Here is a 25,914-nt window from a genome sequence, read left to right as displayed (position 1 = left end):
GTGTGTGTGTGTGTGTGTGTGTGTGTGCGTGTGTGTGCGGTGTGTGAGCGCACAGTGTATGCGTGTGCATGTGTGTGTGTGTGTGTGTATACACTCACGTATTCCTAGGCTGCTGCTGGCACTCATGGATCTGCCAGGCTCAGCGCGACTCTTCGTCAGTGACGGGATGCTGACGGAGCCGCTGAAGCCAGCACGGCTGTCCTGAGCACGCACGTTCTACACGTTCCACACACAGACGCGCGCACACACACAGACACGCGCACAGACACGGACGCGCACACACACAGACACGCACGGACACGCGCACACACACAGACACGCACGGACACGCGCACACACACAGACACGCGCACACACACAGACACGCACGGACACACAGACACGCACGGACACGCGCACACACACGGACACGCGCACACACACAGACATGCACACACACAGACACGCACGGACACGCGCACACACACGGACACGCGCACACACACGGACACGCGCACACACACAGACACGCACGGACACGCGCACACACACGGACACACACAGACACGCACACAGACACGGACACATGCACACACACAGACACGCACGGACACGCGCACACACACAGACACGCGCACACACACGGACACGCGCACACACACGGACACGCGCACACACACAGACACGCGCACACACACAGACACGCGCACACACACAGACACGCACGGACACGCGCACACACATGGACACGCGCACACACACGGACACGCGCACACACACAGACACACGGACACGCGCACACACACAGACACGCGCACACACACAGACACGCATGGACACACAGACACGCACGGACACACAGACACGCGCGCACACACAGACACGCACGGACACGCGCACACACACGGACACGCGCACACACACGGACACGCGCACACACACGGACACGCGCGCACACACAGACACACATGGACACGCGCACACACACGGACACGCGCACACACACAGACACACACGGACACGCGCACACACACGGACACGCGCACACACACAGACACGCACGGACACGCGCACGGACACGGACACGCGCACACACACAGACACACACGGACACGCGCACACACACGGACACGCACGGACACGCGCACACACACGGACACGCGCACACACACGGACACGCACGGACACACAGACACGCACGGACGCACACACACACGGGTGCACACACGCCACATACACGCACACACATGGACATGGACATGCACAAACACATGCACACACAGACATGTGCACATACACACATGAACATGGGCACGCACACATGTACATGGACATGCACACATATACAGCCATAGACACACATATAAATCTGATGAGGTCAAGTGGTGCAAAATCTTTTTTTTCATGGGCTGTAGTCTCGTAACCGCAACACACCTACGCCCCTCCCTTACACCTAACACACACACTTTACACTTAACAGGCTGAACAGTCTGGGCAAAATATCCAGTTAGCATTGTTCTGCTACTTTACACAACTACAGCGTGTAAAAACATCTGCTAAGCATAATTACAAACTTTACTGTTAAGTGAAGTTCGTACATGGAAAATAAAATGATCGTCATAACAGGAAAATGTTAATGTTCTAAAAAGTACATTTTGTTCATGTTTCACATATTGCATTATATCCACATCCAAATGTAGCATCTGAACCTGAGCATGGGCAGGTCTTTAAGGGTCATAATATCACCATGGGCAGGTCTTTAAGGGTCAAAATCTCAGTATGGGCAGGTCTTTAAGGGTCATAATATCACCATAGGCAGGTCTTTAAGGGTCAATCTCAGCACAGGCAGGTCTTTAAGGGTCATAATCCCATCACGGGCAGGTCTTTAAGGGTCATAATATCACGGACAGGTTTTTAAGGGTCATAATCTCATCATGCGCAGGTCTTTATTGATCATAATATCAGCATGGGCAGGTCTTTAAGGGTCATAATATCATCATTGGCAGGTCTTTAAGGGTCAAATTCAGCACAGGCAGGTCTTTAAGGGTCATAGTCTCATCATGGGCACGTCTTTAAGGGTCATAATCTCACCATGGGCAGGTATTTAAAGATTTTAACCTCACCATGGGCAGGTCTTTAAGGATCTGAATGCCATCTCCAGGCCCCATGTGAGCCACATGGTTGAAGTTGGTGGGGTTGGAGATTAGTTTGTTCCTCTTCTCAGGGTCCCTTAACATCTCCCTGAAGACACACAGAGGTCTGCATCACAACTGAGCTTTTGCTATACCACCTAACTCACACTCACGTCTGTACAGTCTGTATAGTGTGTGTGTGTGTGTGTGTGTGTGTGTACACCTCCTCTGCTGTAGCCGCTCCTCCTCAGGTATGCGGAACGAGAAGCGTCTCTTGTTGGTTATACTGCGCACCATCTGTTTCCGACTGTTCTCAGACACCTCTGGCACCACCAGCTCATCTCCTTCTGAAACACACGCACGCACACACACACAAACGCGCATGCACATGCACACATGCACAGGCAACACGTATACAGACACAAGATTTTCATAGTGGATTCCGCACTCTCACACAACAGACACACACCCATCCCAAAATGACACTGTGAAATCCAGGTGTCCCATGCAGAGTGTTCAAAGCCAGCCCCAAGGCCCAGTAGCTGCTCGCACCTGCTGTCTTGTTTCTGAAGTAGATGAGTCTCACTGTCTCTGTGCCAAGCAGGTTCAGTGAGCCATCCGGGTTGAGGGGCCGCACCTGTGGACATCAGACCCCGTCAGACCCCGCAAGCTCCAGCACAGAGCTGCTCTGTAGTTCCCCCTGACGGCACTGACATCTGCTCATGCTGGTGTGGTCACACACACGTGCGCTGAACTAGTACTACGCTGTCAGCTCAGGGTCACCGTGAGACCAGTCAAACCTTTTTGAGAGGGACGGTCTGTATCCACTCCATGGTGTTCACATCAAACACATCCACAGCATTCTCACTGTACACGGACAGGTAGGGGGCACTGTAGCCTGCAGGTGACACAAAACAATTTGTCCAATACTCCTGTTTTACATACGTGTTAAGTAAAGGGGACATTTAGAACTTTGTAAAGGGAGACATTTGACACTGAAAAGCTTCTGTGGGACTCACAGCAGGAGGTGGGGATAGCAGGCCACATCAGCTCCTGCTGGCGCGAGCGGCGTCCATGCATGTCCACGTAGACGCCCACGCCACTGAAGCACAACAGCAGCTCCCGGCCAGAGATCTCCACGGCGCCGAGCGCATCCAGGCCCTGCTGACCCACAAAGGCCAGCGTGGGGTCGTCAGGGTGCAGCAGGCTCACGGGCGGCGTGTCCGACTGCAGGGTGTAGCGCGTGAAGCCTGCCTGGTAGCCCACCACCAGACGCTCACTCAACAGCGCCATCCACTGGACCAATGCAGGTGCCTGAGAGGGGACGTCACGTAACCCGTGTGTGTAACCTCTTTCATGACCTCAGTCTCTCACATGTGGGGGGAGCTTACCTGGATCTCCCGTAGCCGTCGGTGACGGCCCTTGCTCTTGTTGACCTCATAGCAGATGATCTGGCGCTTCATGGCCACGCACAGGCAGGTGAGGGCGCTGTTGCGCAGTGTTCCGGACGCCAGCGTCTGGCAGCCCTTGGTGTCAGGCAGCTTGAAGGATTCGGCCTCGCGGCCGTCGAGCGCTGCCATGGGAACCAGGCGCACGTGGCGGTTCCTGCCCGAGATGACGGCCAGCAGCTGCTGAGAGGGCAGCAGGTCCACGTTGTAGACTTTCTTATTGTCCCCCACACGGACGATCTCTGTGCAGGAGAGACAGTGGGGACATTCACTCAGAGAGGACCGCGCGTGGGACGTGTCTGGTACAGGGAGGACCGCGCGTGGGACGTGTCTGGTACAGGGAGGACCGCGCGTGGGACGTGTCTGGTACAGGGAGGACCGCGCGTGGGACGTGTCTGGTACAGGGAGGACCGCGCCTGGGACGTGTCTGGTACAGGGAGGACCGCGCGTGGGACGTGTCTGGTACAGGGAGGACCGCGCGTGGGACGTGTCTGGTACAGGGAGGACCGCGCCTGGGACGTGTCTGGTACAGGGAGGACCGCGCCTGGGACGTGTCTGGTACAGGGAGGACTGCGCGTGGGACGTGTCTGGTACAGGGAGGACCGCGCGCGGGACGTGTCTGGTACAGGGAGGACCGCGCCTGGGACGTGTCTGGTACAGGGAGGACCGCGCCTGGGACGTGTCTGGTACAGGGAGGACCGCGTGTGGGACGTGTCTGGTACAGGGAGGACCGCATGTGGGACATATCCGTTATGGAGAAGACCATATGTGGGACGTTTCTGTTATAGAGAGGACCACGCATGGGACGTGTCCATTAAGGAGAAGACCATATGTGGGACATGTCTGGTACAGAAAGGACCACACGTGGGAAGTGTCCGTTATGGACACGTCCGTTACATGTCCTCTGCAGAAAGGACCACGCATGGGGCATGTCCCCTACTAATCTGAAGCATCTCACTAAGAACCTTGACAGCACAGAAGGGACAGAGGTGCTGAACAATAATCAACGTTTGACTGGTTATTCCTCATTTATCTACAACCTGCATCCTGAATGCTCGAACAGATGAGCAGACTGCACCTGATTACCACAGAACCAGTTTACATTTTCTACAGTGGAAGGACGCATGCTTACACGATCCAGTTCTTTATCCTGCTCAGACGTTCACTGCTCCATGTTGCCCCCTAGTGGAATGTCGGACATTCACACTCTTTCTGCAGGATCTTTCGTTTTAAAACATTCTATTTTTATTTGGCCGGCCAGATTAGAACTATAATTGCTTTCCGTATGTTTGACCGCCTCAGGGCAACTGGAATGTTCAACAGCTCCGAGGCATCCGGAATGGAGGCAGGAGGGATGTTTTGTTTTGTTTTGCTCTTATTGTATGAATGCAAGAAAACCCCAAGACTTCGCAGACCAATAGGTGCTCATGTGTGTTTAAAATGTGACACACGCTTACCGTCCTTGGTCACGTGGACCACATAGAGGCCCTCCTCGTTACCCAAAGCCACACGTTCGTGATCTGATGACAGAAAAGAAAGAAAACGGAAATTATTGTCAGTAACTTGCTTGTCGTATGCGGTGGGTAGGCGGGGCAGCTGTGAGGGGCGGGGCTCGGCTGTACCAATGATGGCGGCGGCCTGCGTGCTTTTGATGAGGGGCAGGGCACTGTCGTAGGCCTCTTTGGGTGCATACACGGAACGCTCCTTCAGCTTGTTCTTCCTGAGTAGGCGGTGCAGCTCGGAGAGTAGCCCCGCCCACTTGGCCCGCTCCGATTCGCTGTCGGCCAGGATCAGGACAGATGTCTTCTGGCCAGAGGACAGCTGGGATGCCGTCACCTGAGGAGGATATGGTGTTAGAGGACAGTGGTTATTGTTCAAGTATACAGCAATCAGAGTACAGTCCACAAAACAGATGCCAAAGTCTGATAACGAGAGGTGGGCTTTAGACGGCAATCTGAGACTGCGGCGCACGTACACCCCATGTACACTCTGACGTACACTCTGATTTCTTTCGTTCTTTCAGTCTGGACATGCAGGCAAACATAACTGGGTACAGTGTAGAGCTGTCCTGGGAGTGGCTAGCAGAATGAAGTGTAACTGCCGCATTAATTAAATAAATTAAATGTAACTGCAGCATTAATTAAATGAAATAAATGTAAATGCAGCATTAATTATCTGAATTAAATGTAAATGCAGCATTAATTAACTGAATTAAACACAAATGCAGCATTAATTCACTTAAATGCAAATGCAGCATTAATTAGATGAATTAAATGCAAATGAATCAATAATCATCTGAATTAAATGTAAATGCAGCATTAATTAACTGAATTAAACACAAATGCAGCATTAATTCACTTAAATGCAAATGCAGCATTAATTAACTGAATTAAATGCAGCATGTGCTCATTAAAAAAAAAGCTCGTTTCTGTCTTTGCATCAGTACAGAGATACTGTAAACAGGGCAGCATTATTAATAACCATAAAAAAACAAAGATCCATATTTGTTGGTTAAGTGGGTCCATGTTTACAAAAAGATGCGGCAGGAAGTTTGGAGTTTATGTCACATTATTCTGTGAGATTATTGGCTGGTTACAAAGCAGAATCCGATTACTGCCTGACCCCTGTAAACCCAGAGCTGTCCCATCACTTATCCAAGCGCATGTAAACGCCTTGATCAGATTACTGACAAAAGCGGATTTTCTGCAGTTATCAGATTATTTATTGCATGGAAATACTCTCATTGACACTGGCAATGGGCCCAAGCAATAATGCTGTGTCGGATAACTTCAGATCATATTACCACTCACAACAATGCCACTACCTGCGTGCTAAAGCTTTGACCAACCACCAAAACGAAGACTGGCCATCAGCGGGCATGTGCACACACACTGGGCATACCATCATATGAGCTAGTGGTGAAGTAGTAATCCTAGTTATAAAAGTCACCTATAAGATAGATATTTTTGCTGTGAGTGTACATATAACACACACACACACACACACACACACACACACACACACACACACTCGCTCCTACTCGGAATATGCAGGGGACGTCCTTCCTGTTGGCGTGGATGACATCTGACGACAGCACCGAGCTCACTGAAAACTCTTCGTCCCTGAGCAAGCAGAAAGCAGGTGAGGAAGATGTGGGTTAGTGTCGAGGCGCCACCGAGAGAGCCCTTCCGTGGAGCTCTTCCTCACCTCATGTCAATGACCTGGCTGACCACCACGCTGGGCTGGGTACTCCTTCCCTCACCCAGCTCGTACAGGAAGAGCTTGAAGTCACACACCACGGCCAGCACTCTCTGCCAGCCCTTCTTCACGCCCGTGGGCTTCGGCACCTGTTCACACACACAGCAGGCGGGGGTCACGGGGGTCACCACGCCTGCGGCACTCTGCCTGACAGGTGAGGGTAGAAGCTCGAATGTGAGGTGGGAAGAGAGAGGTGGTGATCAGGTAGAGTAAAACTAAACAAAAAATAGGTCTCCTGCTCCACCTTCAGGTGAGATCTGGAAAACTCTGCACCACCCAGAGGTTCTGAGCGATAGTGACTCACTGGAATCACAGGTGCCCCCTCCAAGGACAAGAACCGTCAGGCACCTTAAAGTGCTAATTTGGCCCTGAGTGGCCACTGTAAGCAGATGTGCTGGGGATCCTGTGCGCAGGGGGAGGAGCTCACCCGGACGTGACCCTCGTAGGCGGTGCCGATTCCCTTCTGCGGGTCGATGCCCAGAGGACCCTTGGTCTGGTCCGGAGGGACAGGGCACACAGCTGGAGCTTTGTCCGCACACGTCACGTGACAGGAGAAATTACACACTGCCGCAGAAGACGGAGAGCGATGCAAGTGTTGGACGTGTGGAAACATTAATTCACATTCATGTTCAGATCACAGAACGAACACACGCGCCCTCTAGTGGTCTCCAGAAAACTATACAAAAAACTTTTTTAAAAAACACTAAAATATATGCCATCTACATCTGTTTCCTAGATTTTATGTTTAAATTCTGTCCCTGTTAACACTTCCACGACCATCTTTTACTTAGCTTTTCCTACTTCACTGTTTGTCTCTCTCCCCCTGCCTCTGCATGTGTGCGTCTCTCTCCCCCTGCCTCTGCATGTGTGCGTGTCTCTCTCTCCCTGCCTCTGCATGCGCGTGTCTCTCTCCCCCTGTCTCTGCATGTGTGCGTGTCTCTCTCCCCCTGCCTCTGCATGTGTGCGTGTCTCTCTCCCCCTGCCTCTGCATGTGTGCGTGTCTGTCTCTCCCTGCCTCTGCATGTGTGCGCGTCTCTCTCCCCCTGCCTCTGCATGTGTGCGTGTCTCTCTCTCCCTGCCTCTGCATGTGTGCGTGTCTCTCTCTCCCTGCCTCTGCATGTGTGCGTGTCTCTCTCCCCCTGCCTCTGCATGTGTGCGTGTCTCTCTCTCTCTGCCTCTGCATGTGTGCATGTCTCTCTCTCCCTGCCTCTGCATGTGTGCATATCTCTCTCCCCCTGCCTCTGCATGTGTGCGTGTCTCTCTCCCCCTGCCTCTGCATGTGCGCGTGTCTCTCTCCCCCTGCCTCTGCATGTGTGCGTGTCTCTCTCCCCCTGCCTCTGCATGCGCGTCTCACTCCCCCTGCCTCTGCATGTGTGCGTGTCTCTCTCCCTGCCTCTGCATGTGTGCGTGTCTCTCTCCCCCTGCCTCTGCATGCGCGTGTCTCTCTCCCCCTGCCTCTGCATGTGTGCGTGTCTCTCTCCCTGCCTCTGCATATGTGCGTGTCTCTCTCTCCCTGCCTCTGCATGTGTGCGTGTCTCTCTCCCCCTGCCTCTGCATGCGCGTGTCTCTCTCCCCCTGCCTCTGCATGTGTGCGTGTCTCTCTCCCTGCCTCTGCATGTGTGCGTGTCTCTCTCCCCCTACCTCTGCATGCGCGTGTCTCTCTCCCCCTGCCTCTGTATGTGTGCGTCTCTCTCCCTGCCTCTGCATGTGTGCGTGTCTCTCTCTCCCTGCCTCTGCATGTGTGCGTGTCTCTCTCCCCCTGCCTCTGCATGCGCGTGTCTCTCTCCCCCTGCCTCTGCATGTGTGCATGTCTCTCTCCCTGCCTCTGCATGTGTGCGTGTCTGTCTCTCCCTGCCTCTGCATGTGTGCGCGTCTCTCTCTCCCTGCCTCTGCATGTGTGTGTGTCTCTCTCCCCCTGTCTTCCTCTGCACGCGTCTGTCTGTCTGTCTGTCTGTATGTATGTATGTCTGTCCTCACCTTCACAGGTGCAGCCTTGCCTCATGAGACCCACCATCAGGGAGGTGCACTGGTGGCATTTGGTGGGGACGCTGAAGGACGTCACCACAAACTGATGGGCCTTAGGCTGCAGCACACAGACCGTCAGAACGTTACTCACGCAGACCATCACAACATTACTCACGCAGACCGTCAGAACGTTACTCACGCAGACCATCACAACATTACTCACACAGACTGTCACAACATTACTCACGCAGACCGTCAGAACGTTACTCACGCAGACCGTCAGAACATTATACACGTAGACCGTCTGAATCTTACTCATGCAGACCGTCACAACATTGCTCACACAATTGTTCCTCATACATTCACAACTATTCTTCCTGCCCATAAAAAAAATCCAAAACCTGAAGAAACTTCTGATATATACATGACGTACATAACAAAACGCCTCACATTCAGAGCCACATCATCATCAGCTTTGCTCAGCACAGTGTGAGACACCAGTGCGGGTCTAGTCCTGTGTGAGACACCAGTATGGGTCCAGTCGAGTGTGAGACAATAGTGCGGGTCTAGTCCAGTGTGAGACACCAGTGATGGTCTAGTCCCATGTGAGACACCAGTGCGGGTCTAGTCCAGTGTGAGACACCAGTGATGGTCTAGTCCAGTGTGAGACACCAGTGTGGGTCTAGTCCAGTGTGAGACACCAGTGTGGGTCTAGTCCAGCATGGTTCTAGTCTGGTACGTGTCTCGTCGGGTGCCTTACTTTAGGGGAGGCGTGGCTCAGGCTGCTGTAGGTGGACCTTCCCGTGGGGGTGTGGAGGCGTGAGGCATGGTCCACCAACTGCAGGAAACAGTTCGGCAGTATAAGAGGGTCGCGAAAACACGCCTCTTTTAACAGTGCTCAGAGGTCAGAGTTCAGAGGTTACCTCGATGGGCTCCATGTCGCTGGTGGTGGACGGTGAGCGAGAGCGTGAGACACGGCGTGATTTAGAGTCCTCGTCCCGCGATGGCGTGTTGGAGGGAGTGAGATCAGCAGAGTCGATCTGGATGGGGAGCAGGGATACATCATCACAGGGGACACCAATCAATACAGGGCACACCAATCGATACGAGAGACAGGGGAGACGCCACACCATGCATTAACAAATCACCACCCCGTAAACCACAGAGGACCAAGGACCAGCTGGGATCTGTGGGTCGTTTACAGACAGCCCAACCCACCAGCACAGCGAAGCCATGACGACCAGGAACGCCCTCACCCCGCATGCACAACAAAGCATCCAACTACAAAGCTACGAGACACACAGGAACAGGAAGCAAGTGTGGGCAGACAGTAAACAATGAGCACATTTTTGGCAATGGAGTTTGGGATGGACAGAAGTTCAGAAAGTGGATGAGACGTTCCTCAACCAACAGGGTGTAAAGCATAAAAACCACCAGCAACCCATGCAATACTCAGACCACGTAAACATGAGATCAGACAATCCCACTGCTCTGAGGTCAGTGTGATGCCAGGCAGACAATCCCACTGCTCTGAGGTCAGTGTGATCCAGGCAGACATTCCCACTGCTCTGAGGTCAGTGTGATGCCACACAGACAATCCCACTGCTCTGGGGTCAGAGTGATTCCAGGCAGACAATCTCGACAACAAAACTGAGCCTTACGCGTCTGCCTTTGGTTCCTGGGCCACAAGAAGGTGAGCGCTTTGGAAGAAGAGAATAAAAAAGAAACAGAGTCATTCCTTTGTGGAGTGACAATAGCAGGAGAAGACATGCGCTGTAAGTGAGGCACTAGTAGCTGTCTGGAACTCCTGAAAGTAAGCAGAGGGACAATGTGCAGAACACCCGAGGACGTGATCTCTGGACGTCCTAACGGACAGTGGGAGACATGAAACACAGGCAGGCGTCACTGACAGGATGAGTGCAGAGGACATCACGAGGACGTGGAATGGGCGGTCTCTACTCGCCCTGTTACTGTAGCAAGACGCGCTAAATTGTGGACGGGCCCTTTACAAAGCGCTGGTCAGATGACCAAGAGGGGCGGGGTGTGTGTGTGGACGCAGGTACACGCCCACTGTCTGACTAAGAGAACAGTCTGCTGGCATGGGCCACTGGGCTCAAGTAAATCACTGCGATGTGGTTTCACCAAGGCGGGGCTCTGGGCTCTGGATCTCTCAGGTATCGGACAGCTATTGCGTTACTGAGGTATGGCAGTGTGCGTTTGTATTTCGGACGTTTAGCACTGATGTGGCTCACGCCTTCCCAAACCTCAGCTACAGAGGAGGAAGGGTTGTCCTGACGTCCAACACAATGAGAGCCATGAGACAAACAAGTCTCATGAAAGACAGGGAGGGATGAGACATGCGGGTCCCGAGGCACTTACAGAAGTGCTGGGTGGTTTCTGTCAAATACAGAATGTCCTCGTGTGAGCACAGACAGGTCAGGGTTGGGAGTACTGTCAGGCCAACACCTTGGCTAGAGGGGAAGACAGTGAAGTGCGTATTCACTCAGTAATAAGTGCTTAGTGACTCAGTGAAGACTTGAGTTTTCTGTCTTGGTTACAGGACAATATTAATGGCCCCGGCGCCTTCCAGGACCTATAGGGTGTATACTCGGCGCTAAACTGGATCGACACTCACCTCATACTGGTCGAGCGTCGAGGTCGGGGTGTTCAGGAAGGCCAAGATAGAGTTCTGAGAGTCCTGCTGTCTGACTCCTGAGAACAAAAAGTCACGGTGTTGAGGTGCGGTTCTGGAGGAATACCATTCAGACCTGGCCCAGGAGACACTGCTCTCAACGCTCGACGGAATTAGTATAGTTATCTGTGTATTTATAGCCTTAGACATCATTTAAAAGAGCAGAGGACACAAACTCAAATATAGCTAAACCAACCCTGCATCCAACAGCTAAACGCCCTTACGTGTGGTACGAAGCACACATATAAAGGACAGAACGCTGGACTCCAGTTCCGAGGGGCTCACCGCGCCTGTGCCGAAGGTCCTCCGCCTCCTTCCTTAACCTCTCGACCTCCACCAGCAGCTCCTGATTCTTGGTCTCTGACTCCTGCAGTTTACTGACAGACACACGCTGTGTGAGTGGAGGCGTTCAGACAGGAATCTAAATCTTTAATGCGCTCCCTCTGTTCACACCTGATTCAGCACATCAAATAACTAGTGAAGTGCTGTTTGGCAGAAACTGGACCAGAGACACAACTAGACTGTGTGTTACTAAACTGTGTGTTACAGAGTCCCGTGGGGGTGTGTTACGAGCGGAGGGTGGAGAGCGCGAGTCGTACCACTCAGTGGAGATGTTGGAGGCTTTGATCTTGCTGAGCTCATCCTGGATGGTTTGCTTGGCGCGAATCTCGGCGTCCAGCGCAGACTGTAGCTCCAGACGGGCAGACATGTCCAGCTTAGCAAAGCGCCGCATCTTCCATGGCATGTCCTGAGAATGGAAGACAGACATCATCATTATCATCATCATCATCATCGTCATCACTCTCATAATCATCAGAGAGATACAGAGAGGAGAAAAATTGTTAGATAAATAGTATGAGTCTACATGAAAGAGAGAGGTGTAAAGAGGCAGAGACAGAGAGAGAGAGAGTGAGACAGAGAGAGAGAGAGCGAGAGAGCGAGAGAGAGAGAGAGAGAGAGACATACAGTGCCTCTGGCTCCCAGGCTGGTGTTTCTCAGACCCTCCAGCTCCTCAGTCATCTTAGTGGCCAGTGCTTGGAGGTAGCATCGAGCATCTTTCTCATCACTTACCCTAAACACACACACGCACGCACACACACACACACACACACACACACACACACGCACAACCTTTAGTCCATCAGAATGTGACACTGGACATCAACAGTTAGAAGTGTTTTAGGCTTATGTTACTTTCAGTGTGGTTAAACTTGTATTTTAGGTTGAGGTTTGAACTGATTAAATGATATACACAAAGACCAGCATGAGATCTCAGAGCTGAGGGGAGTGCAGTCCAGGGCAGCGACAGACAGGAAGCACCACTCACCACTGGATGATCTCAGTAATCTGGGCCTCCCAGTGGGCGACGCTCTCCTTCTTATCGGCCACCTCCCTCGTCTCCTCCTCCAGCTGCCGGTGGCTACTGCTCAGACTCTCATAGTCGGAGCTCATCTAGAGGGAAGGAGAGAGAGGGAGAGAGAGAGAAGGAGAGAGAGGGGGAGAGAGAGAGAGAGATGGAAAGAGTCAAGATGAGGAAACAGAGACGAGGTAGATAAGCACAAGGAAGAGTCAAAGACACACGACCAGGCAGAGGACAGAGAGACATGAGAACAGTTTGAGGACAGTGGAGGAGAAGGCATACGAACACATGATGGATGACTGTAAAACACCACCTACATGCTGTAGCTCGCACTAAAGCGCGTGACAGTTTACGTGACATGTAAGGAGAGGAGATTCTTCCAGTTGGCGAGAGACTGATCGACGGGGACCAAAATGAATGACCTCAGGAAATCAGGTTTCTCCAAATGTGTTTGACCTTTTTCACACCCACCCATGAGCCCTCCACCTAGGAGGGAGTGTGGGTCTCCACCCAGGAGACACCACAGGACTGAACCTGTGTCCTGAGTATATAGGTATTAGTATTAGTGCTCTGTGTATGGGTCTGTGGGTGTAGCAGGTGGAGCTGGCTCTGCTCTGTGTATGGGTCTGTGGGTGTAGCGGTTGGAGCTGGCTCTGCTCTGTGGAACGGTCTGTGGGTGTAGCGGGTGGAGCCGGCTCTGCTCTGTTTATGGGTCTGTGGGTGCAGTGGGTGGAGCCAGCTCTGCTCTGTGGAATGGTCTGTGGGTGTAGCGGGTGGAGCCGGCTCTGCTCTGTGTATGGGTCTGTGGGTGTAGCGGGTGGAGCCAGCTCTGCTCTGTGGAACGGTCTGTGGGTGTAGCGGGTGGAGCCGGCTCTGCTCTGTGTATGGGTCTGTGGGTGTAGCGGGTGGAGCTGGCTCACCTTCTCCAGTTCGCTGCTTAACTTCTGGTTCTCCTCCGTCAACAGAAGCTTCTCCCGCTCAAACTTCTGCCTGCACTCGGCCTCGAACTCCTCGCGCTCGTTTTGACTAATGAACACACACACACACACACACACACACACACACACCCAGAGAGGCTAAAGTTAGCTAGCTGCACTGGTCATCAGTCTGAACCCATAAAAATCCAACGTCCTCCAAAGTCCAGTTCCTGCTCGCGTCCCGCTCAGATTCTCCGTCCTCCCGCATGCTCGGGGGTCCTGGCGCCAGGCTGCTCACAGCGACACGCACCAGGCTGGCGGGTCACTCAGCAAGCGCCATGGCGACCAAACTTTGGACTGCTCTATTATTACAGCTTTCAAATCTCATAAACCATCTCATCACAGAGCGTCGTTTGTCTTCTACCTGGTGTTTGGTGGCCTTGTATTGTTATTCTACTTTCTGAAAAACCTTAGCTATAAGAAAGTCACTATAGAAACAGATAAAACTGAATGAAAAATGGTCTTAGATCCGCCTCCTACGAAGAGGTCTGAAGCAGAAAGGAGACTTGAAGGAATGTCTTCAGATTAGCAACTGCATGTAACAACAATCCAACACAACTCGGTGTGGATGTGTTTATGCTGAGAAGCGGGCATGTTGGCGCGTGAGCACCCTCTACCTCTCCCGCCATGTCTTCTCCAGCTTGTCTTTCAGCACGAGCGTCTCCTTCTGCAGGGTGAGGTGCTGGGCCTCGGCGTCGTGCACCTCCTTGCGAAGGCCCTTGAGCTCACTGCTGTGCTGCGTCTCGCGACGGCTCATCTCCTGCTCATGCTGCGCTCCCTGCCTCTCCAGCTCCGCCCGAAGACGAGCCACCTCCTCCTGCTGCTGCAGCGGTGTGGCGGCCCCTGGCGCAGCGTGGCCGGGGCCCGTCTGCCAGCAAGAGAGACGGTTGGTTAATGGCTTCGGCTCTGTGAGTTTAATTTGTGGAGCAACAGCAATGTGGGCCCAGACCAATATATCATTTATATCTGTATCGTGATACTGGCCTCTACTATACTGATGACACATAAATCCTCAAAACACACAGTTTGCTCAAAACCTGGGCATGAGCACTCCTGATTAAAGCTTTGTGTGTCTTTGGACAAATCAAAGCTTTAAAATGACATCAAATGTCAAACATTTTTGTTCAAAATATGTCAGGAAGACCATAAAGTGTTACTAAAAGGGTTCACCAATATTTTGATTAATACGTCCCAAAAATATTCATACAATATTTATTGAGGAGGCAGTAGCACAATCCAACAGGTGTTAGTGTATTAACAATGAAATACATGTTAATGTGTAAATGAGGAGTGTGTGTGTGTGTGTGTGTGTGTGTGTGTGTGTGTGTGTGTGTGTGTGTGTGTGTGTGTGTGTGAATAATGGAATAGGTATTAATGTAAACAATGGAACGGATGTTAGTGTGTGAACTATGAACTAGGTGTTAGTGTAGAACATGTTAGTGTGTGAACTATGAACTAGGTGTTAGTGTGTGAACTATGAACTAGGTCTTATTGTGTGAACTATGAACTAGGTGTTAGTGTGTGAACTATGAACTAGGTCTTAGTGTAGAACAGATGTTAGTGTGTGAACTATGAACTAGGTGTTAGTGTAGAACAGATGTTAGTGTGTGAACTATGAACTAGGTGTTAGTGTAGAACAGATGTTAGTGTGTGAACTATGAACTAGGTGTTAGTGTAGAACATGTTAGTGTGTGAACTATGAACTAGGTGTTAGTGTGTGAACTATGAACTAGGTCTTATTGTGTGAACTATGAACTAGGTGTTAGTGTGTGAACTATGAACTAGGTCTTAGTGTAGAACAGATGTTAGTGTGTGAACTATGAACTAGGTGTTAGTGTAGAACAGATGTTAGTGTGTGAACTATGAACTAGGTCTTAGTGTAGAACAGATGTTAGTATGTGAACTATGAACTAGGTGTTAGTGTAAAACAGATGTTAGTGTGTGAACTATGAACTAGGTGTTAGTGTAGAACAGATGTTAGTATGTGAACTATGAACTAGGTGTTAGTGTAAAACAGATGTTAGTGTGTGAACTATGAACTAGGTGTTAGTGTAGAACAGATGTTAGTGTGTGAACTATGAACTAGGTGTTAGTGTAGAACAGATGTTAGTGTGTGAACTATGAACTAGGTGTTAGTGTAGAACAGATGTTAGTGTGTGAACTATGAACTAGGTGTTAGTGTAGAACAGATGTTAGTGTGTGAACTATGAACTAGGTGTTAGTGTAGAACAGATGTTAGTGTGTGAACTATGAACTAGGTGTTAGTGTAAAACAGATGTTAGTGTGTGAACTATGAACTAGGTGTTAGTATGGAACATGTTAGCGTGCGGACGATGGAGTCAGTCTTGGCGTGCGCCTGACCTTCGTGACCTCCAGCTCGTCCTCCAGCTGCCGGCTGTGCTGTCTGCTCCTCTCCCTCTGCTGCCGCTGTTTCTGGGCTACGCTCCTCCACTCGTCTGCCTGGCCCTCCAGCTGGGGACGCACAGAAACCTCAGTCCCCCTGGACACGCCCAGGACCGCTCCCTCTGTTACAGTGCTTCCAGAGGACGCTTACGGGGTCCAACAGCACAGTAAAAGTGCTTTCAGAAAATCCAATATAAAGACGCAATGCAGTGCTGCCCAATTATGAGGTAAATAATATTACAGCTTCCAACACCCCCCACATTTACGTGGGTTATTTACTCTATCAATAGAGCCATAACACTACGCTTACTCATATGATATAGTAGGATACAAATATGATTTGGCTGAAATAAAATGTAAATATTAAAAATATAGGATACTAATATAAATGTACATTTCCATTTGTATCCTTACACTTTTTAAAAAAAAATTAATTTGGCACCCTTGGTCTTAAGGACACACTAGAATTCTCTCACCATTTCAGCAATGTAGATGAATATGTAGTTCTCAACTAACACTATTATTAACATGTACGTTTTGAACTAATTTATACTGAGACGTTTCTATGAACATGTTAAAATATTCATAATTCACATATTAAAACAGGGATATGAGGTCTCCTAATTATAGCAGTTTAAGCGTATTTTGAATCTAAAGCTGAACACAGTCCTGTGCCCTCTGAAAGTGCAGAGAGGTAATATTTGCAACATCAAATCAACATTAAGCCAGCAGAGCTTCATCTGTATCTAATATTCTCAGTCTGCCATGTATCATATTCATGTTAAAGAGAGACTCCCCTGCTATGCGGGCTTACATAACCGTATCAGAGCTCGCTGCCTTTAAAATGGCGCTCTGGTTTTGGTCTGGGTGTTGGATCTGCGGGCCTCTTCCCTGTCCCCCTCAGTGGAGACCCTCGAAAATCACCGCAAGTACACACAGAGCTCAGAAACCATGGCAACGGTGCTCGGGACAGAACAGGACAAGCCAAACCCAAGCTGGCAAGCCCATTGTAGGGCAGGGGACCAGGTTGGGCAGAGCCAGCGCACCCTTACCTCCTTGCGGGCCCTCTCGGATTTGCGCGCCTCCAGTCTCTGCGCCTCCAGCTTCTGCGCCAGGCTCTCTACCTCCTCCTCCTTGTCGCGGAGCTGGCGCGTGAGCCGCTGGCGAAGGGAGCGCAGCTCCGTCAGCCGCTCGTTCAGCTCGGCGAACTCCTGCATGGCCAGCTTCCTCTGGCTGTGCGCCTCCTTCAGCTCCTTGCCCTGGGTCTTCAGCTTCTCCTCGGACGCGAGCAGCCCCTGCATGGGCGCAGGCAGCCTGGCTAATCGCGCGGACGCTGGAGGTGTGTTAACGTAGTACTGTCCACCACCATCACCCACTCTGCAGCATCTAGTCCACTGTGCTGTGCTTGGTCGTTTAACCTATACCGTAGGGTTTTGTGTGGCTAACAGTCATTTAACCCGGAGTATAAAGTTCTGTGTACTTTATTGTACAGCGTTAAGTATAGTTTTTATGAGTGTATTTATGCTTTGTTTATAAATATGCAAACAGGAATATGTATTTGTCATGTTTAATGCCTTTTTGCATTCCTGTCTGCTGCCGTTTCATGTCACATGTAGGAATCTTGTAGAAACTATATTTGACTCCTTATTCAAGTTCCTCGTGACAAAGTGGATTTTAACAGAGTAACTGAAGGCTGGGCACCGTCTGCATGCTAAAGGTCAGAGCGGCAGGTCACGACGACTGACTAGCTGGACTCTTCAGGCTATAGACCAACTCATGCCCCTCATCTGTGACATTCTCATCCCAAAGAGACCAGGCCTGCTACAGGCCTGAAGTCCTCAATGCTAAGAGCAACCGTGCACTCACCTTCTGCAGGTCCTCGTTCTCCTGCATCACGCTCTTGAGCTGTTTCTCCAGAGTCTTGATGGTCTTGGAGGAGTCTTCCAGATCCCTGCGCACCAAGCTGGCCTCCTCCAGCTGCTGCTCCAGCTGGCCAGAATCTGGAACAGAAGGACCCCCACGGCCCTCCTTAGCGAGGCTCCCCACGCACCGAACGCTTACACCACGGGCCCCGGGAGCAGGCACGCCGCCGTTACCTGCAATCTGCTTTTTCAAGATGTCGATCTCACTCTTCAGGCTCCTGATCTCCACCTCCTTGCTGCCAGTGACCGGCACGTCTGAGTTTGGGTACTGCAGGGCCTGGACCGTCTGGCTGGACTCTGAGACAGAGGACAGGATTGTTCACAGAGGATCTGTGTGCTTGTGTGTGTGCATGTGTGTGTGCATGTGTGTGCGTATGCGTGCGTGCATGCGTTGGTATCTGTGCGTGCACGTGTGCGTGTGCGTTCACCCACCCTGCAGCTTGCGGCTGAGCTCAGCCTTCTCCTGCTCCAGGCGGCGGATTCTCCGCTCGTATGCCTCGGAGGCCAGACTGTCCTCCAGACACCTCTGGAGCCCTTCATCCACCTGGCCTGAGTCCCCGCTGTCCCGCAGAGAACCCCGGTCTGACAGACAGCTACACACACAGAGATCCCCCCAACAACCAACACACACACACACACGCACACGCTTTCAAACTAGCTCCAACACTAATCCCAAACAAATGGAACACCAAAATCTTTTTTTTTGGATGGGGGAGGGTAGTAGACAGGTTGGAGCTCTCAATCTGCCTGCGTCACTACCATCACTGCCAAAGGAAAAGAAAACTTGCAGAAAGATTTCCACACAAAACCCACATCACTCAAAAAGCGAAGGATAGAGGATTACAGTTAACTCAGTGTGGTTCCTTCAGTGCAGCAGTTGGATAGCTGGGCGGGGTTGACAAACGTCTGATAGGCCGCACACCCATCGGGGGAGGGCGCTTCTCCCTGGGGCTGGATTCTGGAACAAACCCTCACCATTTACTAGTGTAGGTGAATCCGACAAAGGGGAGATGGTGTCCGGAAAAGGCCGTGTGGGAGGGCGGTGGCATCGTTTCCTGTGGCGCACAATCAAAAGAGTGTCAGAGACTATGATGGAGTGGCGGTCCGATACGTCCGTTCTGATGTGCTTGTGCAGTACTGAAGCCATGTGAGAGTCGTTAGCCTGTCACACAGGCTGGTTCACCATCGCACGGAAATCTTAGCGTCTCCTATGACACAGAGCTGTGCCAAAGAGACCTAATTCATGCCAAGGTATAGTGTTCGCTATATTTGTGTATAGCAAGTGTTCTGACACTGCAGATGGTATCTAACAACAGATGGTCTGTACCTCTGGGCCTGGTCCTCTGAAACAGACTCCTGTATCTCTATATCGCCTCTCTTTATATATCTCAGTATATCCTCTCTCTGTATCTTAGTATCTCCTGAGTCTCTGTACAAGTTAAGTTAGTTGTATAACTTGCTAAGTTAATATGCTGCAGGGCCAAGTTAGCTGAGTATATATGCTGTGGGGTTAAGCCAATTGAGTTTATATGTTGCGGGGTTAAATTAATTGAGTTTATATACTGCAGGGTTAAGTTAGCTGAGTTTATATGCTGTGGAGTTAAATTAATTGAGTTTATATGCTGTGAGGTTAAGTTAATTGAGTTTATATGCTGTGAGGTTAAGTTAATTGAGTTTATATGCTGTGAGGTTAAATTAATTGAGTTTATATGCTGTGAGGTTAAATTAGCTGAGTTTATATGCTGTGAGGTTAAGTTAATTGAGTTTATATGCTGTGAGGTTAAGTTAATTGAGTTTATATGCTGTGAGGTTAAATTAATTGAGTTTATATGCTGTGGGGTTAAGTTAATTGAGTTTATAAGATGTGAGGTTAAGTTAATTGAGTTTATATGCTGTAAGGTTAAGTTAATTGAGTTTATATGCTGTGAGGTTAAATTAATTGAGTTTATATGCTGTGAGGTTAAGTTAATTGAGTTTATATGCTGTGAGGTTAAGTTAATTGAGTTTATATGCTGTGAGGTTAAATTAATTGAGTTTATATGCTGTGAGGTTAAATTAATTGAGTTTATATGCTGTGGGGTTAAGTTAATTGAGTTTATAAGATGTGAGGTTAAGTTAATTGAGTTTATATGCTGTAAGGTTAAGTTAATTGAGTTTATATGCTGTGAGGTTAAATTAATTGAGTTTATATGCTGTGAGGTTAAGTTAATTGAGTTTATATGCTGTGAGGTTAAGTTAATTGAGTTTATATGCTGTGAGGTTAAATTAATTGAGTTTATATGCTGTGAGGTTAAGTTAATTGAGTTTATAAACTGTTCACTATCAGAAAGTAGCCATCTACTTTCTGTCAGAAATAGAGAAAGGTCTGATGTCAGAGCTTGACACACAGGAGCAATGAGGTGCTGAGGAACAGGTACCGAGTTCTTGAGACAGTCGTCCTCCACGTCGAAGTTGGATGTGTCTGTGGGGCTGCTCACTTCAGGGACGTAAGGGGCCTCGCAGGAGCGGATGCTGTCCCACTCGATGCCTGAGAAGAACGGGTGTCGTCTGAAGTCCTGGATGCCGTGCTGGCCGAGCCGGTGCTCTCGGGCACAGATGAGCCGCCGCATAAGGTCCTTCGCCTCCTCCGACACGTCGCCCACATGTGGCGGGAACTGGAAGCGCTCCTAAGGAGGAAGGGCGGTGCCAGAGAGCTGGGGTGAGAGGGGAGGAGCGTTCGACTAAGCTGACCTCCACCCGAGGACTCTCGTGCAAGGGTTAACTGCCTCACTGTGGAGGGTTAACTGCCTCATTGTGAAGGGTTAACTGCCTTGCTGTGGAGGGTTAACTTCCTCACTGTGGAGGGTTAACTGCCTCACTGTGGAGGGTTAATTACCTCTCTGTTAAAGGTTAAGTACCTCTCTGGGTTAATTACCGCTCTGTTAAAGGTTAATTGCCTCGCCGAGAGGGTAATCCAGAATAAAATGGTGAAGGAAGGGAGTATTAGTATTTTTTTAAGGTGACAGTAAGCACACAGAAGACAACCTGAAAATATTTAACACTTTTACACCACAGAACTCACAAACCCAGGCCACCTGAGCTACTTGCTAAAACTTTGTGTTTTTATTCAATATTACAAGGACATTTTCAGCAGCGTGTTCACCTTGTGGTTCATGATCTTGCCATAGGTCTCCACGAGTGACTCTGCGTAGAAGGGCGTCTCCCCGTAGAGCATCTCGTACATACACACGCCCAGAGACCACCAGTCACACTCCGGCCCGTACTTCCCCTTACCATCCTCCATGGCCTGCAGGATCTCAGGGGAGATGTAGTCAGGCGTTCCCACAGCAACTGATGACTGTACCTGACAGGGGCATAGCCAGGAGGTTAGACCCAGCAGCTGGCTCACAGGACTCAGCACTGGTGCAGACACACGAGGACTCACCATTCCATCCTCCGTGAGGCGGAGGCAGGAGCCAAAGTCAGCCAAGCGGATGTGACCGTTCACATCCATCAGGATGTTATCCGGCTTGATGTCTCTGAAAGCACGTGGGAAGTTTCCTTGTTAGGAAAGGCTGCCTCACACATACCCTCACCATCTACTTCATTAGCTACATTTACAGCATTTAGCTGACACATTTATCCAAAGCGGCTTACAATTATGACTGAGTACAACTTGCTCAGAGGCCCAACAGTGGCAACTTGGCAGTGGTGGGGCTTGAACCAGCAACCTTCCAATTACAAATCAATTACTTAACCACTGAGCTACAACTGGCCAAGCTACACACATCATAGTTTGTCATATGACATATGTAACGACATACAAGCTACACTACTAGTCATGCTCTGTTAAACTGGTGTAAAACTGGTATGAGTGTATAAAGTAAAGTCCAGTTGTTGGAGGATTTTACACTGCTGGTTTGGGACATTCCAGCCAGCAGCGGTCCTGGAGCTGACCACTGAGTTAGAGGACTGGTAACGCACAACGTGCAGGAAACCAGATGGGCTGCACTTGCACCTGTACACTTACAAGGTATGGGAGAACTTTCTCCAAAAAATCATGGATAACCATTATCTGGGTGCTCTATGATAATATTCCATCCTTCCCTTACACATGGAAAAAAGGTATAATTTGAGCAGTGAAACAAAGCGATAAAGATGCTTTAAAGAGGTTTTGCACTCCAGTTTGTAATCCAAACTGCTTGTCCTCCTCGGTCACTGCCCTCCGAGCCTGGCGGGATTCAGCCCTCTAATTACAAGCCAGATAAGCACCCACGCTACACGTAGCCATGCTAAGTACAAACTATGGCAACAAGACGTCATCGCATTGTTGACATAAACCCAGAAATGTTTTGGCCGAAGTGCTGCTATGTTCTGGGATTTTGACAATGAAGCTTTGAAGCAGGGCTTCCAGCAGAGTTCTGGGACGGGTTTTGTTGCTGGTGCTTATGGGTAACTGGACAGCCATCCTGAAAGTAGGGTAACAGACAGCTCAGTACACTACTGCTGAAAGGTTTGGCATCACCAGTCTTCATATTAATAGAATCATTTCATTCAATGCTAATTTAAAAAAAGCAAATTTAAAATTAACACCAAATGAAACACTGAAATATTTTTATTCAGCAGTATTTCAAGCACTTGCAGCTTCCTGCAAGTTATTTGAATCCTATTAAGTGACCAGCACTAGCATTATGCTAACTTCTTATTATACAGTATGTGTATCTGCCACATAATTTCTATAGTATATGAACCCGCAGCACAATTAATTTTCTATTATTTAGGAATCATAGAAAGGTTCCCAAATTTGAGCAAGAGTTTTAGTCCAACAGGGTCTGTGGAGAACAGCTTACTGACCTGACAGGTCTCACACAAATGTAGTATGTAAAAACATCTGTAGAAATGTCTGATCTACCCTCCTCCACCGCGACCCAGCGGATCACAGGTTAAAGGTCATCAATGTAACTGATGCAACGGTTCATGCTAGCTTCTGCCAGACTTAGCGCCCCCCCCCCCCCCCCCCCCCCAACGTTCTTCGGAAGCCCCTCCCTCCAAAGACTATCCTTCTATGTGCTGCATGCAGGCAGGAAGGCGCGCGTCAGTCAGTGTAGTGTGCAGGCTGTGTGTGTGTGAGTGTGTAGTATGTGTATGGGTGTAGTACGTGTTTGGGTGTAGTGCATATATAGGTGTAGTACATTTGTGTGCATGTCCAGCATGTGTGCACTTGTGTGCTTGTGTGTGTGTGTGTTTGTGTGTGTGTGTGTGTGTGTGTGTGTGTGTGTGTGTGTGTGTGTGTGTGTGTGTGTGCGTGTGTGTGTGTGTGAGTGTGTGTGAGAGTGGAAAAATAGCCAGTGAGCCATGATGTGACTGCATTTCTGCTAAAACTAAACACAAAAGTGTGTTTGCGCTTTGTGCTGTACAGTGCCTGGCTGCTGGCAGGTCTCTCCTGTGAGCACCTTTCTGCTTCCTACAATCAAACACACCCTCCGTTACATTTAGGTTCAGACTGTGAGATAGGCACTGCAGCATAAAGGATCAGTGATGAGAAGGTGTGTGTTAGAGATCAGACCGTATGACTCAGTTTAGCATTTCACACATGGTAAGTGACTGCAGACTGACACGGTTCACACATTGCACTTAGATTATTCATATGAAATCTGTTTTAGATCCTCACTTTATGCTGATCTGGGAGCAGTTTGTGGCTATAGTGGGCTGTTTCACGTTCCCAGTCACACTGGATTTGGTTAAGAATGGCTGATCATACTTTTAAGTTGGCACATACACTCCCATATACTTGCTCTTGCCTTGTCTCATGTCTCGTCATGTCTCGTCATGTCTCGTCATGTCTCGTCATGTCTCATCAAGTCTGTCTGTCTGTACATCCATGTATAAGGTGCGTGGGTGTGAAGTGACTCCACGTGTACTGAAATCACACTTGAATTTAAAAACCCCACCCGACATTAGGAGTATTTCTTGTTGTTGTTTTGTTATTTGTTGTTTTGTCTTAATCAGATTTCTGCTGCGTGTGTGAGAACCCTGGAGGTTACTCTATAATTGACATGATGATCTGATGATTTTTAATATAGTTGTATAATATGCATGCACAAAAATTAAAAATTAGAGTAGTCCCCCAGAGTGTTGCGTGGTGGTGGACAAGGAATAAAGTAATAACTGAATAAATTAGAAATATGAAAGAAAATAAATAATTTTTGATCCACCAATCCACCGCATGATAGTTATGGAACCAACAGACAGGCAGGCCCGCAGTTCAGACAGACAGACAGGCAGACAGGTCCGCGGGTCAGACAGACAGACAGGCAGACAGGTCCGCGGGTCAGACAGACAGACAGGCAGACAGGTCCGCGGGTCAGACAGACAGACAGGCAGACAGGTCCGCGGGTCAGACAGACAGACAGGCAGACAGGTCCGCGGGTCAGACAGACAGACAGACAGGCAGGTCTGCGGGTCAGACAGACAGACAGGCAGACAGGTCCGCGGGACAGACAGACAGACAGGCAGACAGGTCCGCGGGTCAGACAGACAGACAGGCAGACAGGTCTGCGGGACAGACAGGCAGACAGGTCTGCGGGTCAGACAGACAGGCAGACAGGTCTGCGGGTCAGACAGACAGACAGGCAGACAGGTCTGCGGGTCAGACAGACAGACAGGCAGGCAGGTCTGCGGGTCAGACAGACAGCCTTCTCATCCCCTCAGTTTCTCAGTGCAGGTGTGTTCATGACAGACGCTAAAATTGCTTAACCAGTAGAATGGGCAATTTTGTAAAAGTGGTGCTCATAAGACCAAAACTGTCCATTCTGGGCATTTTAATATGCACTAATTGTAAAAAATAAAAATAAAAAATCAACAAATTTAAAAGGACCTATAGGGACATATTTATGCTGTTTTCAGTGACCTTCTGAAAAGCTCTGGAAATATTAGCAAAAAAGACCAGCAGAAGTCTTCTAGGGCATTAGCGTGCTCAGTTAGCACCTCTGCTAAGCTAAGATGGAGGCTGGCCCTTAGGAAAGGTGAGCAGCAGGGGTGGAGCTGCTAGCACGGACGCTAATTGGCCTTCTTCCTCCCAGACTGCCGGCTTTAGGGATAGCAGTGCAGCTCAGAGCTATAAAGAAGTAATCCCCTTTAACAGCACAGATCCCATCTGTGACAGCCATATGGGTATGCCTGAGGTAGAGAGAGAGAGAGAGGGAGAGGGAGAGAGAGAGGGGGAGACAGGGAGGGAGAGAGAGAGAGAGAGAGAGAGAGAGAGAGAGAGAGAGAGAGAGAGAGAGAGAGAGAGAGGGGGGTGGGGGTGGAACCGAGTGCTGCCTCTAGGACTGTTGATTTAACCACAGCTGATGTCAGCAAGAACAGCCCTTGATGAGCTCACATGCACATTCAAGCACTTTTCAAAAAACGTGCAGGCATCCATAGTGCCCTTCTGTCTTTAGCAGCTGACCTGCCTGCCAACAAGCAACACGCAGCAGCTCGGAAGGTTCCAGACTGTTCACCATGTCTTCCTCCGATGAGCGGCAGTGAGTGTCCTGCGGACTGGCACTTTTGGGTGACCAATAATAGAGTGATACGGCGTCTTCCATTAATAGACGTCCACAGACGCGCGCGTGCAAGCACACACACACACACACACACACACAGTCACACACACACACTCCGCTGGCCGCACAGCCTCAAGGGACAGATGCAGATGTGTGTGGTTGATGTTGTTCGGGCGCAGTGGGCTAGGGAGCAGGCTGGAGGTCTGCAGTCTGAACCTAAATGTAACGGAGGGTGTGTTTGATTGTAGG

General features: G+C 49.9%; 1 protein-coding gene across 10 annotated transcripts in view; it reads right to left on the bottom strand.

Annotated features, from left to right (window-relative positions):
- The window catches only part of cdc42bpab (CDC42 binding protein kinase alpha (DMPK-like) b), a 51,267-nt gene that overhangs the window by 5,382 nt on the left and 19,971 nt on the right, over window positions 1-25,914 (bottom strand). For 4 of the 10 annotated variants that reach the window (XM_035524178.2, XM_035524180.2, XM_035524182.2 and 1 more), the window contains exons 6-36: window positions 21,279-21,654; window positions 20,554-20,802; window positions 19,112-19,191; window positions 18,569-18,729; window positions 18,311-18,433; window positions 18,081-18,214; window positions 17,267-17,509; window positions 16,173-16,283; window positions 14,429-14,679; window positions 13,755-13,860; window positions 12,802-12,926; window positions 12,441-12,546; window positions 12,074-12,222; window positions 11,760-11,851; window positions 11,418-11,494; window positions 10,444-10,482; window positions 9,706-9,822; window positions 9,543-9,620; window positions 8,795-8,900; window positions 7,245-7,381; window positions 6,767-6,906; window positions 6,600-6,681; window positions 5,182-5,395; window positions 5,017-5,079; window positions 3,503-3,801; window positions 3,131-3,425; window positions 2,912-3,009; window positions 2,664-2,748; window positions 2,335-2,458; window positions 2,103-2,220; window positions 99-216 (exon numbers count right to left, since the gene is read on the bottom strand). In XM_035524178.2, the coding sequence (XP_035380071.1) occupies window positions 99-216; window positions 2,103-2,220; window positions 2,335-2,458; window positions 2,664-2,748; window positions 2,912-3,009; window positions 3,131-3,425; window positions 3,503-3,801; window positions 5,017-5,079; window positions 5,182-5,395; window positions 6,600-6,681; window positions 6,767-6,906; window positions 7,245-7,381; window positions 8,795-8,900; window positions 9,543-9,620; window positions 9,706-9,822; window positions 10,444-10,482; window positions 11,418-11,494; window positions 11,760-11,851; window positions 12,074-12,222; window positions 12,441-12,546; window positions 12,802-12,926; window positions 13,755-13,860; window positions 14,429-14,679; window positions 16,173-16,283; window positions 17,267-17,509; window positions 18,081-18,214; window positions 18,311-18,433; window positions 18,569-18,729; window positions 19,112-19,191; window positions 20,554-20,802; window positions 21,279-21,654 (4,496 nt within the window). The remainder of the gene's footprint in view (window positions 1-98; window positions 217-2,102; window positions 2,221-2,334; window positions 2,459-2,663; window positions 2,749-2,911; window positions 3,010-3,130; window positions 3,426-3,502; window positions 3,802-5,016; window positions 5,080-5,181; window positions 5,396-6,599; window positions 6,682-6,766; window positions 6,907-7,244; window positions 7,382-8,794; window positions 8,901-9,542; window positions 9,621-9,705; window positions 9,823-10,443; window positions 10,483-11,417; window positions 11,495-11,759; window positions 11,852-12,073; window positions 12,223-12,440; window positions 12,547-12,801; window positions 12,927-13,754; window positions 13,861-14,428; window positions 14,680-16,172; window positions 16,284-17,266; window positions 17,510-18,080; window positions 18,215-18,310; window positions 18,434-18,568; window positions 18,730-19,111; window positions 19,192-20,553; window positions 20,803-21,278; window positions 21,655-25,914) is intronic. The other 6 variants (XM_027015920.3, XM_035524183.2, XM_081718181.1 and 3 more) reach the window with 4 other exon arrangements.

Source organism: Electrophorus electricus, chromosome 7 (genome assembly GCF_041902795.1).
Source record: "Electrophorus electricus isolate QZ-2024a chromosome 7, ASM4190279v1, whole genome shotgun sequence".
NCBI classification, from domain to species: Eukaryota; Metazoa; Chordata; class Actinopteri; order Gymnotiformes; family Gymnotidae; genus Electrophorus; species Electrophorus electricus.
This window is presented reverse-complemented; position numbering and strand designations above follow the sequence as displayed.